Source organism: Leptonotus elevatus, chromosome 11, assembly GCF_054856555.1.
Source record: "Leptonotus elevatus isolate MCC_2025b chromosome 11, RoL_Lele_1.0, whole genome shotgun sequence".
Taxonomy (NCBI): domain Eukaryota; kingdom Metazoa; phylum Chordata; class Actinopteri; order Syngnathiformes; family Syngnathidae; genus Leptonotus; species Leptonotus elevatus.
The window spans coordinates 10,471,771-10,485,045 of NC_141249.1; the positions used below are offsets into that span (position 1 = coordinate 10,471,771).

General features: G+C 38.3%; 1 protein-coding gene across 2 annotated transcripts; it reads left to right on the top strand.

The window, feature by feature from the left end:
- The first annotated feature begins 760 nt into the window (after positions 1–760).
- cth (cystathionase (cystathionine gamma-lyase)) lies at positions 761–12,950 on the top strand. Of its 2 annotated transcripts, XM_086089520.1 has the most exons (13): positions 797–1,029; positions 2,682–2,763; positions 3,715–3,810; positions 3,889–3,998; positions 4,180–4,314; positions 4,408–4,465; positions 4,943–5,020; positions 6,132–6,284; positions 6,748–6,869; positions 7,068–7,120; positions 7,910–8,057; positions 9,097–9,168; positions 12,662–12,950. In XM_086089520.1, exons 1-13 carry the CDS (start codon positions 847–849, stop codon positions 12,677–12,679), a joined length of 1,308 nt encoding a protein of 435 aa, XP_085945646.1. In that variant the 5' UTR covers positions 797–846; the 3' UTR covers positions 12,680–12,950. The 2 variants fall into 2 exon arrangements, with proteins under 2 accessions (XP_085945647.1, XP_085945646.1); XM_086089521.1 differs by lacking the exon at positions 9,097–9,168 and having other exon boundaries at positions 761–1,029.
- The last annotated feature ends 325 nt before the right edge of the window (positions 12,951–13,275 follow it).

Here is a 13,275-nt window from a genome sequence, read left to right on the forward strand (position 1 = left end):
ATTGTTGTTTATCCTTTTTTTTCTTCTTTTTTTTTTTTTTACAATTAATGGGTTCAACGTATTGGCAATAAAGTTTGTGTAGAAAAGGATTACTTATAAATAATGATTGATTGCATTGATTGCATTGGGAACGTCACTGGAGCACATGAAATAAATAAACACATCTGTGTAATCTGTAATGCTAGTCTGACGAGATGTTTGAATTCCATAATGAAAAACAAATGTTTAATCACACTAATAACAAAATAAATATTTACAAGTGAGATACAATGGGAAATTAGTAAATTCATTGAGTCACAGTTCCACTTGGTCAAACATGAGAAACACTTCCTCCCCCTACGGCACACCGATGGAAGCGCAGCCACATTTTACATCTAGTCACTAGTCGAAAGTGCATTCAACATTCAGTGCGTCTAATATAGCTTCTTGCTTTATGGTAATTTAAATTGTATTTATTTATTTATTTATTTACTTTAAATGAGTTTATTGCAGTCATTTAAAATCTGTGTCCTTATTGTATTTCCCCCCAAAGAAATATAAATGCATTTCATACTGATATATCAGGTTGCCTGCGCATAATTATTAACTTAAAAAAAGATAGAAAAATATTATTTGAAAAGAAAGAAAGGAACAACGAAACATTACATCAGCACTGAGCTCTCCCTAGACGCCCCCCTGCTCGTCCGCCAATCGACGCTGCGCATTCCATGATGCCGGATGCTGATTGGCTGAAAGCGACTAGGCGAACCCGCTTACATAAAAAGTCTTCCTCCTCTATTTCCGCCACGATTGCGCTGTCATTTCCAGTTCAAGTGTTTATGGTCGCGACAGGTGCATTGCACAGCTATGGAGAACCACATTCAGCGCGACCGGAACGACTTGTTTGCCGGTTTCGGCACGGCCTTCAAGTCGTTCGCCACAGATGCCATCCACGTCGGCCAGGAGCCGGAGCAGTGGACCTCGAGGGCCGTAGTGCCGCCGATATCGCTGTCAACCACGTTCAAACAGAGCGAACCAGGAAAGCACTTTGTAAGTACAGCCATGCCTATACTCTCTCAGTTACTTCAAGTATGGTTCTAATACGGTAATCCTTTTTTAGTAATCAGGCAAGCGTGGGTTTTGAGGCGTCCCATTTCACGTCTACGACAATACAATGATTCTGTTTAATATAAAACAATATATCATATTTAAGACAGTTATTATGAACGTGTCGTGCTGCTATTTGTCATGCTTTAATGCTTACTGTAAATATGAGCCAAAAATATATATTCTTTATTCTTTCTTTCAAGTGAAGATGGGCACCACAGAAAACTGTCCAATGTGTCCATTATTCTCTTTGATGAGGCGATGAAAAATACAGCACTATACACACATAAACACCCAAAACTTCCAAGTTCCAAATCCTCAAATCCACTTATATGGGCATACTAACCTTTGACATTGTTTTGTCGATTCTGGTATGCTTGACCCCACAAGCGTGCCCCTGTTTTACATGGGGCACACATCCTATAGACATAGTCAGAATGCCTATGGGATGAAGGCTGAAGTCTGTGGACTGTTGAGTGTATTTGTTTGAAATAATACATTAACTAAACTTGTTTATCTGCTTTGCTTCTTCACACATGGTGCTGTTCACAGGGATGTTGACATGTTGCTTCCAGGCAGTCCAAGTTCCTTTTTAGCAAATAGTAACTCTTATGACGCAAATGCACATTTGTAATATGTACAGGGGCTCTTCAGTTTATGATAACCCCAATTTCCACGGATTGGGAACACACTGTAGTCCAGTGGTTTTCAAACTGCTTTCTGCAGAACCTTCAGGTGTCCTTAAAAACAAACATAATGAATTAATAAAAAAAATTCATCCCTACCTTAGTTTGGGCCAGTTAAAAGCTATCACATTAATCGGAGGTACCTGCATGCACACATTTTTAGCTAGTGCTGATATATACATATTTAATTTAAATACATTTAGTAAAGTTCCCTTCTATTAAAAGATCACGAGGTACAAATGGTGGTAGTTATTAGTTAGGCTTATGGGGGGGGGGGGGGGGTTGTTAGAAAACTTTGAAATGCTGCAGTCTATCACTAACCTATGATAACGCTCTAGTACAGTCATAATTAGTCAATATTAGTTTGAAAAACACTTCAAGGCTATACATATAAAATTAAAATAAAACGATATGTTTGGCAGTTATTGAGCCTTCATGAGTGATATGTGTTTGGACCATTGTCGTTGATTTTTTACTTGTATGGTTAGAACTGTTTTTGTTTTTTTGTTTTTTAAGCAGCGTTGCACAACATTCTTTGTAATCATTACATCTGGATAGAAGCAACAAAAAAGGATTGCATAATACAGTTACTTATTGGAAAAATGTAATTGTCTCTCGCTCTCACGCTTCAACACGTTGAGATGTTTTTGTCCCATAAAGAATGTTGTGTCTGTTTTTGATTTAGCACAGGGTTGCATCTTTGTCTCTCCAAGGCAAATCATCCACCACTGAAAGAGAAAAATGCATTGCAAGTTTGCAATAATCTTTTGGTAAACTAATGCAGAAAGTAATTTGGTTTCTCTGGTGTTAAAGTGAAAGTGAAGGAATGCCTTGCTCTGAGGCAAGTAGTTCAACTGTATGCTTCTTTTTTTAAATGTTTTTTGTAATGCATGGTCATTTTTTATTCAGGGCTATGAATATAGCCGCAGTGGAAACCCGACAAGAAACTGTCTTGAGAGTGCCGTGGCAGCATTGGATGGGGCAAAGCACTGTAAGTGGGACAATGTAGATAGAGCTGATATTTGAACCTTAAACCTCAGAACTGTAATGTAGAGTGCTAAACACTAGGGCACTATGCTGCTCTAGTCAGAAGCCATTTCTAATTAATAACAGAAACTTTGAGTTTGGAGTTCAATTTCTGTTCTAGGTTATAATTGTCATATTCCGTCTCTTCACAGTCAACCAAAGCAAAATGTTATGTAAAGTCAGTAAATTTGAAAAAAGAAAAAAACATTATATTCTGATTTAAAAAATATTTAACTAAATCGCTGCCATTGACGGCTATAGACGTCAAAAATTCATTTTAACTATTTCTATTTAACATTTTTTTTCTTCACATTTGTTTTAACAAGAGTATGAAAACCTGGGAAAATGTTTTATTGTACATTTAGAACAGATGTAAAATTTGTGATTAATCGTGAGTTAACTAGTGAAGTCATGCGATTAATTACGATTACAAATTTTAATCGCCTGATGCCCTAATTTACGAAAACATTTTCAATAATCTTTTTTTTTTTTAAAGAAAAGATTATTTAAAAAAAAAATCGTAAATCAACTTCATTAGGTAACTCACAATTAATCCCAATTTTTTATATCTGTTCTAATACAATAAAACAAATTCTAGGTTTTCAAACTCTTGTTAATAAAAGTGGGAAAAATGTTTTATTAATAAAAATTGTTCAAATGAATTTTTCATCTCTATAGCAGTGAATGAGTTAATTTGAGATCAATTAATAAATGCGTTAAAAATAATACAGTGATTTTAAAGGACCAGTTGTAGGAAAACTAGCTAAATTAATACACTTGATGTAATGTGTGATGCTGGTTCAAAGTCAGTGTTTTTGTCTGGTTTCCAGAAAGTCTTGTTAAACTGTAAAATATACAGCATTTTAGACTTGTTTCACATTATTTTTGCTATTTTTTTATAAAAATTTTCCTGCAGGCCTTGCCGTTGCTTCAGGGCTTGCTGCCACGGTGACCATCACTCACATGCTGAAGGCGGGAGATGGAATCATCTGCATGGATGATGTTTATGGAGGTGAGTACTCACTCAATACACACTTTTGAGAGTTCATTTTGTGAGGTGGTGACATTTGACACACTTTGAATTTACAAGGTACAAACCGCTACTTCCAGAGAGTGGCTGCTGAATTTGGGCTGGAGATCACTTTAGTCGATTGTACCAAACCAGAACGACTCAAGGCGGCTCTGAAGCCCAACACTAAAGTAAGTGCTGAATACTGACCTAGCAAGTTTCAGATGATGTTTACCCAACTATTTAATCGGCCGCTTTTCTTTCTCTTCTATTGTTTTTTGTAATAAATGACACTTTTTTTTGCACCATTACGTAATCACAGCAGCACATTTCTGTGTTGAACTTGTCATGTGCTTGTTGCTGCTTGTGTAGATGGTTTGGATCGAGACACCAACCAACCCAACTATGAAAGTTGTCGACATTCGGGTTTGTTCAGACTTGGTGCACAATCACAACAAAGACATTGTGGTCGTGGTAGACAACACCTTCATGTCTGCTTACTTTCAGGTGTGACGATGAGACGATTCAGTTCATGTTTTCAAGTCAGAGTGCAAAGAAGCTGAATAGATGTATTCACATTTACTTTGTGTCGTCTTTTAGCGCCCTCTGGCTTTAGGAGCAGATGTTTGCATGTACTCAGCCACCAAATATATGAACGGTAAGTAAGGTTGATCTACTTTCCATTTTACTTAGAACCCCCCCTCCCCTCAAATTCCATTATATACAGAACGTGCTATTTGGAAAGCAATGACCAGTGTGAAGATTTGACGCAACCCGGATGAAAGTGTTGGCGTTTTATGTATCGTGAGCATCCAATGAAAAGCTTGTATCGCCAAATGATGGTTGTAATAGAAATTTACCAGAAAAGCCTGTTCAGCTTCAGATAATCCTGTCTGTGGCATGGTGAAGCAGCATGAGGCTCATTATCCAAGGTCATTTTGAACCCAATGTTCTAAGTAAACTGTATACAATTTGTGATCACGAGGCGACTCCATGTTTAGTATAAGTTGTTCAGCAGCTGTCGTACAAGTCAGGAGGCTTTAGTCCATATATATATATATTTGCTGACTCGCTTAGGTGTCCTTTGGGTTGATCCACATCCTGTCTTTTAAAATTTTATTTCAATAATCGGCAGGTCACAGTGACGTGATTATGGGCCTGATATCTGTCAAGCGAGAGGATCTGTATGACCGACTGAAGTTTCTACAGAATGGTGAGAACACGTTGCCGCACTTGGGGCCGATTCTGCTAAAAATAATCTCCACACCAGCGAAAATCAGAAATAGCTATTGAATTGTGGTTCAATAGAACTATTTTATTCATGAAACAGGCCTGGAAAAAGAATTGAAAATAATTTGACCAACCAATGTTCTGCTGCTAATTGGCGTCACAGGTGTTTTCAGGAGATTAGAAGGAAAATTGTAGACAAGCTTGTTAAAGGTAAATGTAACTTGATGTTCTTATGAATACAGTTGCACAGGACTGCAGCCAACCTCCATAGATGTGACTTCAGGAGGAAAATTGATGGCAAATTGAAGAGACTATACAAATCGTACCAAAAGACAAACAACATCAAGGTTAACTCCAAGGTCAAGCTATATCAGTGTCAGAATGCACCATCCATCATCATCTGAGCCAAAGTGGACTTGGGAGACGACCAAGAAGGACATCGCTGTTGAAAATAAATCAGAAAAAAATAAAAGCGAGACTAGAATTTTCCAAACTACAAATTGACAGTCCAAAAAGCTGAGAGAATAGACAGAAAATACAAAACTGTAACATTTTTGCAAGGCACATCAGCTCCACATTCACAGATGCAGAGCATAACATTGGACTGTCCTGAAGTGGAGCTGAAAGTTGCCGTCTGGAGAAAGCATCCTTCAAAACTGCTGTTACATGAGTTGTTGTTGTTGTTGTTGTTTTTTTAATCTGTTGGACAATAATTCTAAATCTGATTGGTTAATTTTCCTGGTGTTATTTATTATTAGTTTTGTCACATTTAAGTTATTACACTGGATTTTGGGTCCAACAATTTTACTATTTAGAAGTTTACAATTATGAAGAACCGAGCAAACATCAACTTAGTAAAACGTTTGTGAACAGCTTTTGAAACGTTGTCCTGTTGTCCTCAACAAAAGTCAAGGTCCAAAAGTGATAAAATCTAAATCTGTTAGTCATTCACATTCTAGTGGTTAGAATGTGGCTGTGTAGTGAGAAGACAACAGGAAACATCTGTCAGGCATCTTAACACAAAAACATGTCACTTTGAATAAATGTTGCTTTCTGTAAACTGGTTTCTCCTCATGCTTGTCTTTTCATTTCAGCTCTAGGGGGCGTGCCGTCCCCTTTTGACTGCTACCTGGTCAACCGTGGACTGAAGACGTTGCATCTGCGCATGGAGTGCCACTTTAAGAACGGCATGGCCGCAGCCAAGTTTCTAGAGGCAGATTCTAGAGTGGAGCGTGTCATCTTCCCAGGTCGAGTGCAGGCAGCCAAATCTGTACAGTACATGACGACGTAAGGGGCGGCTATGTCTCCATTGGTCGTCCTGTGACCGAGAGGTTGCACGTTTGAATCCTGGCACCAACTGTAATCGCCACTAAACATATTTTCATCAACACACAGCACCACTTCCACTATGCTCATAATGTAAAATACTTATGCAATGTGCCTTTGCATTTATGAAACTCATTCAAGTAACTTTTTAACATTAATTTAATATGGACAAGAAATTCATACTTTAACCTTCCCTGTCTTCACTTTGACTCAAGCAGGTGTTAAATTGCATGTGGAATTGAAGAAGCTTAGTAAAGTAATTTAACTGAGACCTCTTTAATAGCTTCAGATGTAAAGATCATCTTATAGCTAATTGAAGTGCACCCATGTAAGTAATAACACCGCTGTCTACTTTACTGACTTGTCCTCCCTCTGATGTCACAGGTCTGCCCTCACACCCGCAGTATGAAGTAGTAAAAAGACAATGCACAGGGTGTCCTGGAATGATCACCTTCTACATTAAAGGGAAACTCCAACATGCTAACGCCTTCCTCAAGAGTCTCAAAGTAATTGGAAGCAACATTTTATTTGATGACCTATTCAAAACTGTCAACTATTTTTACACACATAGGATGAGCTTTATATTATGTTGTATATTGATTTGTCATTTTTATTTAGGGTCTTTAAAATTGGGATCAGTGTTGCTGCATTTCACAATGTGTGATGTCACCGATTGTGTTCTCTTTTTTTTTTTAAATATTCAGCTGTTTGCAGTCGCTGAGAGTCTTGGTGGTTATGAAAGCTTAGCAGAACATCCGTAAGTATTATTATGTATTATTTATTATTGGTTATTATATGTTCAAAGCTCAGCTCGCCCCCCCCCCCCCCCCTGTGTGGCATTTGCATGTTCTTCCTGTGCTTATGTGGGTTTTGTCTTAATACTCGGGCTTCCTCCCACATTCCATAAACATGCTTTGTAGGAAGAGTGTAAATTATACATGAATGAGAATGTAAGTGTAAATGGTTGTTTGTTTATATGTTCCGTACACTTAATTGGCGATTAGTGCAAGGTGTAAACCCGCCTCTCACCCCTCAAGTGAACAAGCGCTGTCAAAAAATGGATGGATAGGGAAACGGCAGAACTGTAATAGCAGGCAAAGCGCCACAAGAGGGAGGCAGAGATCAGCCAAATTTAGTTTTAGGTTGCTGACAGATGTGTAGACCATGTTTTTTTTATTCATTGTTTGAATTTTAATCATCTACCTAAATTTAAGTGATCCTAATTGTCATTGCTTATTTCACAGCAAGATTCCCGGCATGTAAGAAAGATAATAAAAGGTAACAAATTGCATAAACAGGGTAAAAACCTATTCATTTTTGTTATTGTTCCTCTCTTTACCTCCAGTTTTATTTCTAGTAATTCTCAAGTAATTTGATTGTAATTTACCAAAAATGTGTTTATTAATCCTGAATAGTGTTTGACCTTTTTAGAAAGTGGCTTGAACCTTGGGGTTGTAAGGTGTGCCCGTTGTGTTCCCCGCGCACACACGACATTTGTTGCAGCAAGTGACTCACACCAAACTGTCACCATCTTATTCCAACGCAGGGCAATTATGACTCATGCGTCGGTGCCCGAGAAGGAAAGGAACATATTGGGCATTAGTGACACTTTGATCCGGCTCTCTGTGGGACTGGAGGACGAGGCGGACATCATTGAAGATCTGGATCAAGCACTTGCTGCTGCTGCTGCTATTGTAAGTTTCAAAAGGGCAACAACGGAGAGCTGCTTACTAGTGATGGCAAAATGAAGCTTCATGAAGCATTTGCGATATTTTTTGACTCCTCTAGATGGTGCTCTTGGTTTAAAGATAAAGGCAAGTGCAATGAAAATGGATTACATTTGCATTGCATCTTTGAATCATGAGTGCCATCTAGAGGAGTCAAAAAATATCGCAAATGCTTCATGAAGCTTCATTTTGCCATCACTACTGCTTACCATTTCATAAAAGCCCAATCTTTAGATTCGTATGTAAAACCGAAATGTGGAAAAGGTATTTAATCATTATGAATAATGAACCCATCTGATTTCTGCCCACCAATTTGTTAATTGTTTTCAGGCTGTTTTTTATAAGGGTATAAAATACTTTGCCCTCATAAAGGTTCACATTGGGAGTAAGTTGTGAATTTAATCAATGTAGTGTGCAATCACAGCACTAAAGATCAACAGAATTGCACAGTAGTATGCACTATATGTAAGAGATAAGGCTATTTATACACATTTAACCGATCTGGTAATGATTAAAACAGTGTAAATGGATCCTTGTATTTTTATTTAAGCTTGTAACTAACTTAAAACTGAGTCAGTTTGCACTTTTGAATACAAAAAAAGTCAAAAGTTTGATTAAAAACAGCACTTCAAAAGTGACGATTCGGCACAAAGCTCGACTGTGGAAATAACGTCTGCTTTAGAATTTAGCATTTATTCACTTGACCTACTCAATTGGTCAACACGTTTGTCAAAATAAAGGCTAGAGGAGAAACTTTATTGTGTTACTTTGTTGGATGATGTGGTCTAGCCGTGCAGCCGTTTACTGCCACATGACCATCCATCAGGAACAAGATGTCTTTTTGTGCACACAAGTCTTTAATTTTTCATTTTCTGGGGATCCTTTTTCAGTGTGTACTCAGAAAAGCCTTCAGAAAACACTTTCTGCCTTTTTGTATTCACACAATCCATTTGCAGATTCTGTATTTTAGCTTTAGCGTTGTATTTATTTATTTTTTTTGCTGCAGAAAGACATCAAAGTCTTTGCAAGGCCAGCAGATGGCTCCTCCACAAGCGTCTTCCCAGAATCCTCTTCTCAGGTTCTGTGATCACTTTGATTTTCTCCCATTAACGCTGTGCAGTGATGTGCACCATTGCTTTTTGCATCACATCTCTCCCCTTGTTTAGAATTACAGTGGACCCTCAAAAGTTCAACACAATCTGTTTCGGGACACTGGTCGCCTTCCCATAGGAAACAATGTGGATAAAAATAATCTGTCACCATCATTAACTCATTCACTGCCATTGACGGCTATAAACGTCAAAGTTCCTTTTAACGATTTCTATTAGTTGAACATTTTTTCCCACTTTTGTTAACAAGAGTATGAAAACCTAGATTTTTTTTTTATTGTTCATTTAAAACAGATATAAAATATGTGATAAACTATTTTACTGCCAAAAACGTTAAATAACGTTTAGTAAAAACCTATGGAGTGGCGCCAAAGACGTTAAAAGACGTTCACTATGTTTTTTTTTTTGTTTTTTTTTTAAATGGGTGGAGGAAAGCCTTGGCCAGCTGTGCTGAAAGTATCAAGCAGATCTAGTTAGTATAATGACTAGTTTTGGCCCCTAGATGGCAGCGATGACTCTCTTTGGACAAGATTCGGTGGGCGTCAGTAGAAGACGTGAGGCGCAGCTAGAGTGTTGAGGGGACAATGGCTGATGAAGCAACAATGGCGACCGGTTGCAAGCAGCTCACGCTTGAGCATTTTTTTCAAAGACGAAAATCATCGACCAATGCTAAACAGCACATTGATGACGACAATGATGATGATGGTGACTCCGAGCTTGACGCCGAAGTTGGAAGCGTTGACGCAGCGGCTATGACCACGTCATAAAGCCTCACCGGCTAGCGATGCTAACGGCGGAAAACGCGGAGCACAACCGAGCACACAGGCGGACGTTCAATCGGACGATGAAGAGTACCCCGAGTCCAATGCATATTCATCGGAGGAGCGGGTACAGTCTGATCACGGAGAAGACACTGGTTCTGGACTACGATGCCACCATGAATGGACTGGATAAGATGGATCAGAACATCTACCACCCGGTATAGGAACTGAAGGACATGAGGAAGCCAGACGTAACACCACCATAACGTAACCGTAGCATGATCCTGAGAGTAGACTTGATGGCAACACACACTGCAGTATATACTTGCTATTCCCCGGAAAAAACGGCCGGCAAGAACGTGCACGCGAAGGGGCAATCGCAGTGAAACTAATCTGTTGTGCAAATCCTGTTGCGTCTCCTTACACAAAAAGAAAAACTGTAGTTGAAACATCCACATAATTGTAAATAGTACCACAGTTGCACACATTTGTAAATAGTTTGCCAAATTGTTGTGTCAAATTGTTACACTGTTGAATGTAAATAAACTTATTTTGCTATCAAAAAACACTTTTTCATTGTTGGTGGTAGTGTTCCAACTTCAGCGTCAAGCCCGGAGTCACCATCATCATCATCGTCGTCATCAATGTGCTGTTTAGCATTGGTCGATGCTTTTCGTCTTTGAAAAAAATGCTCAAGCGTGAGCTGCTTGCAACCGGTCGCCATTGTTGCTTCATCAGCCATTGTCCCCTCAACACTCTAGCTCCGCCTCACGTCTTCTACTGAAGTCATGACATTAATTACGATTGAACATTTTAATCGCCTGACGCCCCTAATTCTTAATCTCCTTTTTCTTTTTTTCATTCACTGCCGTTGACGGCTATTAAAGTAAAACATATTTTTTAATTATTTCTATTAGTTTAATATTTTTTCCTACTTTTGATTACAAGAGTATAAAAACCTAGATTTTAATTGTAATTAATCGCATGACTTCAATAGTTAACTCATGATTAATAAAAAAAAATATATCTGTTCTAAATGTACAATATTTTTTTATAGGTTTTCTTACTCTTGTTAATAAAAGTGGGACAAAAAATTAAACTTAGAGAAATTGTTTAAATGAATTTATTTTACGTCTATAGCCGTCAATGGCAGTGAATGAGTTAAAAGGCGGACAAACCAGAGTCCGGCTTAGAGTTGTGCAAGATGCAGGACATCTCGCTGAAAAGTAGGACTGTCCGCCCAAATCCGGACTTCTGGCCACCCTAGACACAGGGAACGTTAACTATATATGAAACACTGCAACATTATTCGGTTTTTGGCTTTGGCTAGCATGACAGAATTTTGGGCACATATACTTCTTGCTAGTTATAAACCCCACAATACTTTGTGTTGCAACATGCAGTAGCTATCCCGAATAACACAAAATACATAACACTGGGAATTTAAATAATGACACTAGACTGTTATGTAAATTGTGGCATCATGGGAAAATGCACTTTTCAAGTTGTAGACATAGCTAGCTAACTAGCTAGCTATGTCTACAATTGCGCTGGATAGCCACAAATGGTTCATCAACGTTCTTATATCGTGTGTGTGAGGGCCGAACTATCTTTAGACATACGCTATATAAAACAAATCTCAGTAATCATTTGAAAGGGTTTTTAAGTAGAAAGACATTTTGCACTTCACTCATCTCATTTATTATTCTTAATTGTTACACAACTGAAAAATCAAGCTAACTACTGTTTTCAGTCACATTTAAACCAATAATCTTCAAACCCGTATAATGTATTGCTGTCCATCTTTTGGAACCCCAAGCTTTAAAGCTAAAATGAAATGGTAAGCTAAACACATTTGTAACTCGATCGTGGCCTCACACGTTTTGCTAACAGCTCACATGATTCCATGAAAAACTTTCAATTTGGTTTGACCTTTGTGATCTTCCAATTTTGAGGTTCCACTGCACTCTAAATAACCATCTCCAAGCCAAACCATCCTTATAGAAAGAATTTGTCTTCATAAATTGCGCAACTTCTTGGATGTCATTTGACGCTTTAAAGTCGATTTGAGCACATTTAAACACCGTTAATTGTCCTTCAGTGTGCTGATTTTGGCTCTTTTATCACCATTTCCCACTCGCTGCCACCCTGCCAGGAAGTAAAGTACATTTCCGAAAATTGCCCTGCTGACGTTGTCATGCGGCAGATTTCTATGTCATAATACTCCTGCTCTCATCGACACTCGAATAGTATCTGCAGAGTCCTCCCTAGCCCATTTGTAGCAAAATGGGAATTGGATTGGCACCTGTGATGAGCGAGGCGATAAATTTAATCAGACGGCGGCTCTGATTGAAGAAGTCGAGCATCCTCGTTTTACTTTGCAGTCTCAAACTTGGCTGTTGGTTTATGACTTGGAGCTCCTGATTTGGGGCGGGCGCCATACATAATATAACTGTGAGCGGCTGTCACTGTGGTGGGCCGGCTGTTAATCTGCATTTGACTCGCAAAACACCCGCCATCACTCATCAAGCAATAAGCGGAAAGAAACAATATCCCAGATCATACTCATTTTGTGTGTGGAAAACACTTCATCTTATTACCAGCATCTTATTAAAATGTCTGCCTGTTGCTTTGTGGATGTGTATTACTAATGAGTGTTGACTTCAATCCGTCTTTGTTGTCTTTTTTTTTTTTTTAACAGAATCCGCAGAAGAATTAAAGTGTCTGCGGGGCTTGTTCTTCGAGATGAAAGGGCTTAAATGAAGGTAACTGTTGCATCCCAACATGCAGTTGGCTCAGTTAAGTGCATAAACAGTAAATGGCACTTAATGTTCTTAAAAAAGATATAAATAAAACACTTTGTGATTTCTTTTTGATTTTGATTCCACTTTTACTGGAACAAATGCAACCTTATTTATCAGAGTTGACTTGGTTTTTGTGTACGTTTTGAAATGCTTCAAATGAGCTAAATAATAAAAGAAAGGATGCCATCATGATTGACGAGTGTGTTGAACACAATATTCTGTCTAGCGCTTCTACAGATGTTTAGATTACATTTCATTACATGCATTTTCCTACTCCACTCTGAATGTATCACTATCCGCGCTCGTGCTAAAGTTCCATCTCCGGTAGCACAAATCTCCGTCTTTCCTGTCAATCACCTGATTACAAAATCTTTCTTTTTTTACAAAACAACTTCCTGTATATTAATTTTGAAACGTGTGCAAGAATGACGATGATGTTCTACATTTGACTTGATTTGTCATGAATGTTAACTGGGATTTTCTGCCATATAATAAAAGATTTGCGTGTTGC

Excerpts from the sequence above, each read along its gene's own strand:
- cth (XM_086089520.1), top strand. The coding sequence starts at position 847 with ATGGAGAACCACATTCAGCGCGACCGGAACGACTTGTTTGCCGGTTTC. Across the intron at positions 4,315-4,407 it reads TCATGTCTGCTTACTTTCAG|CGCCCTCTGGCTTTAGGAGC; the intron begins GTGTGACGATGA and ends GTCGTCTTTTAG. Across the intron at positions 6,870-7,067 it reads CCTTCCTCAAGAGTCTCAAA|CTGTTTGCAGTCGCTGAGAG; the intron begins GTAATTGGAAGC and ends TTAAATATTCAG.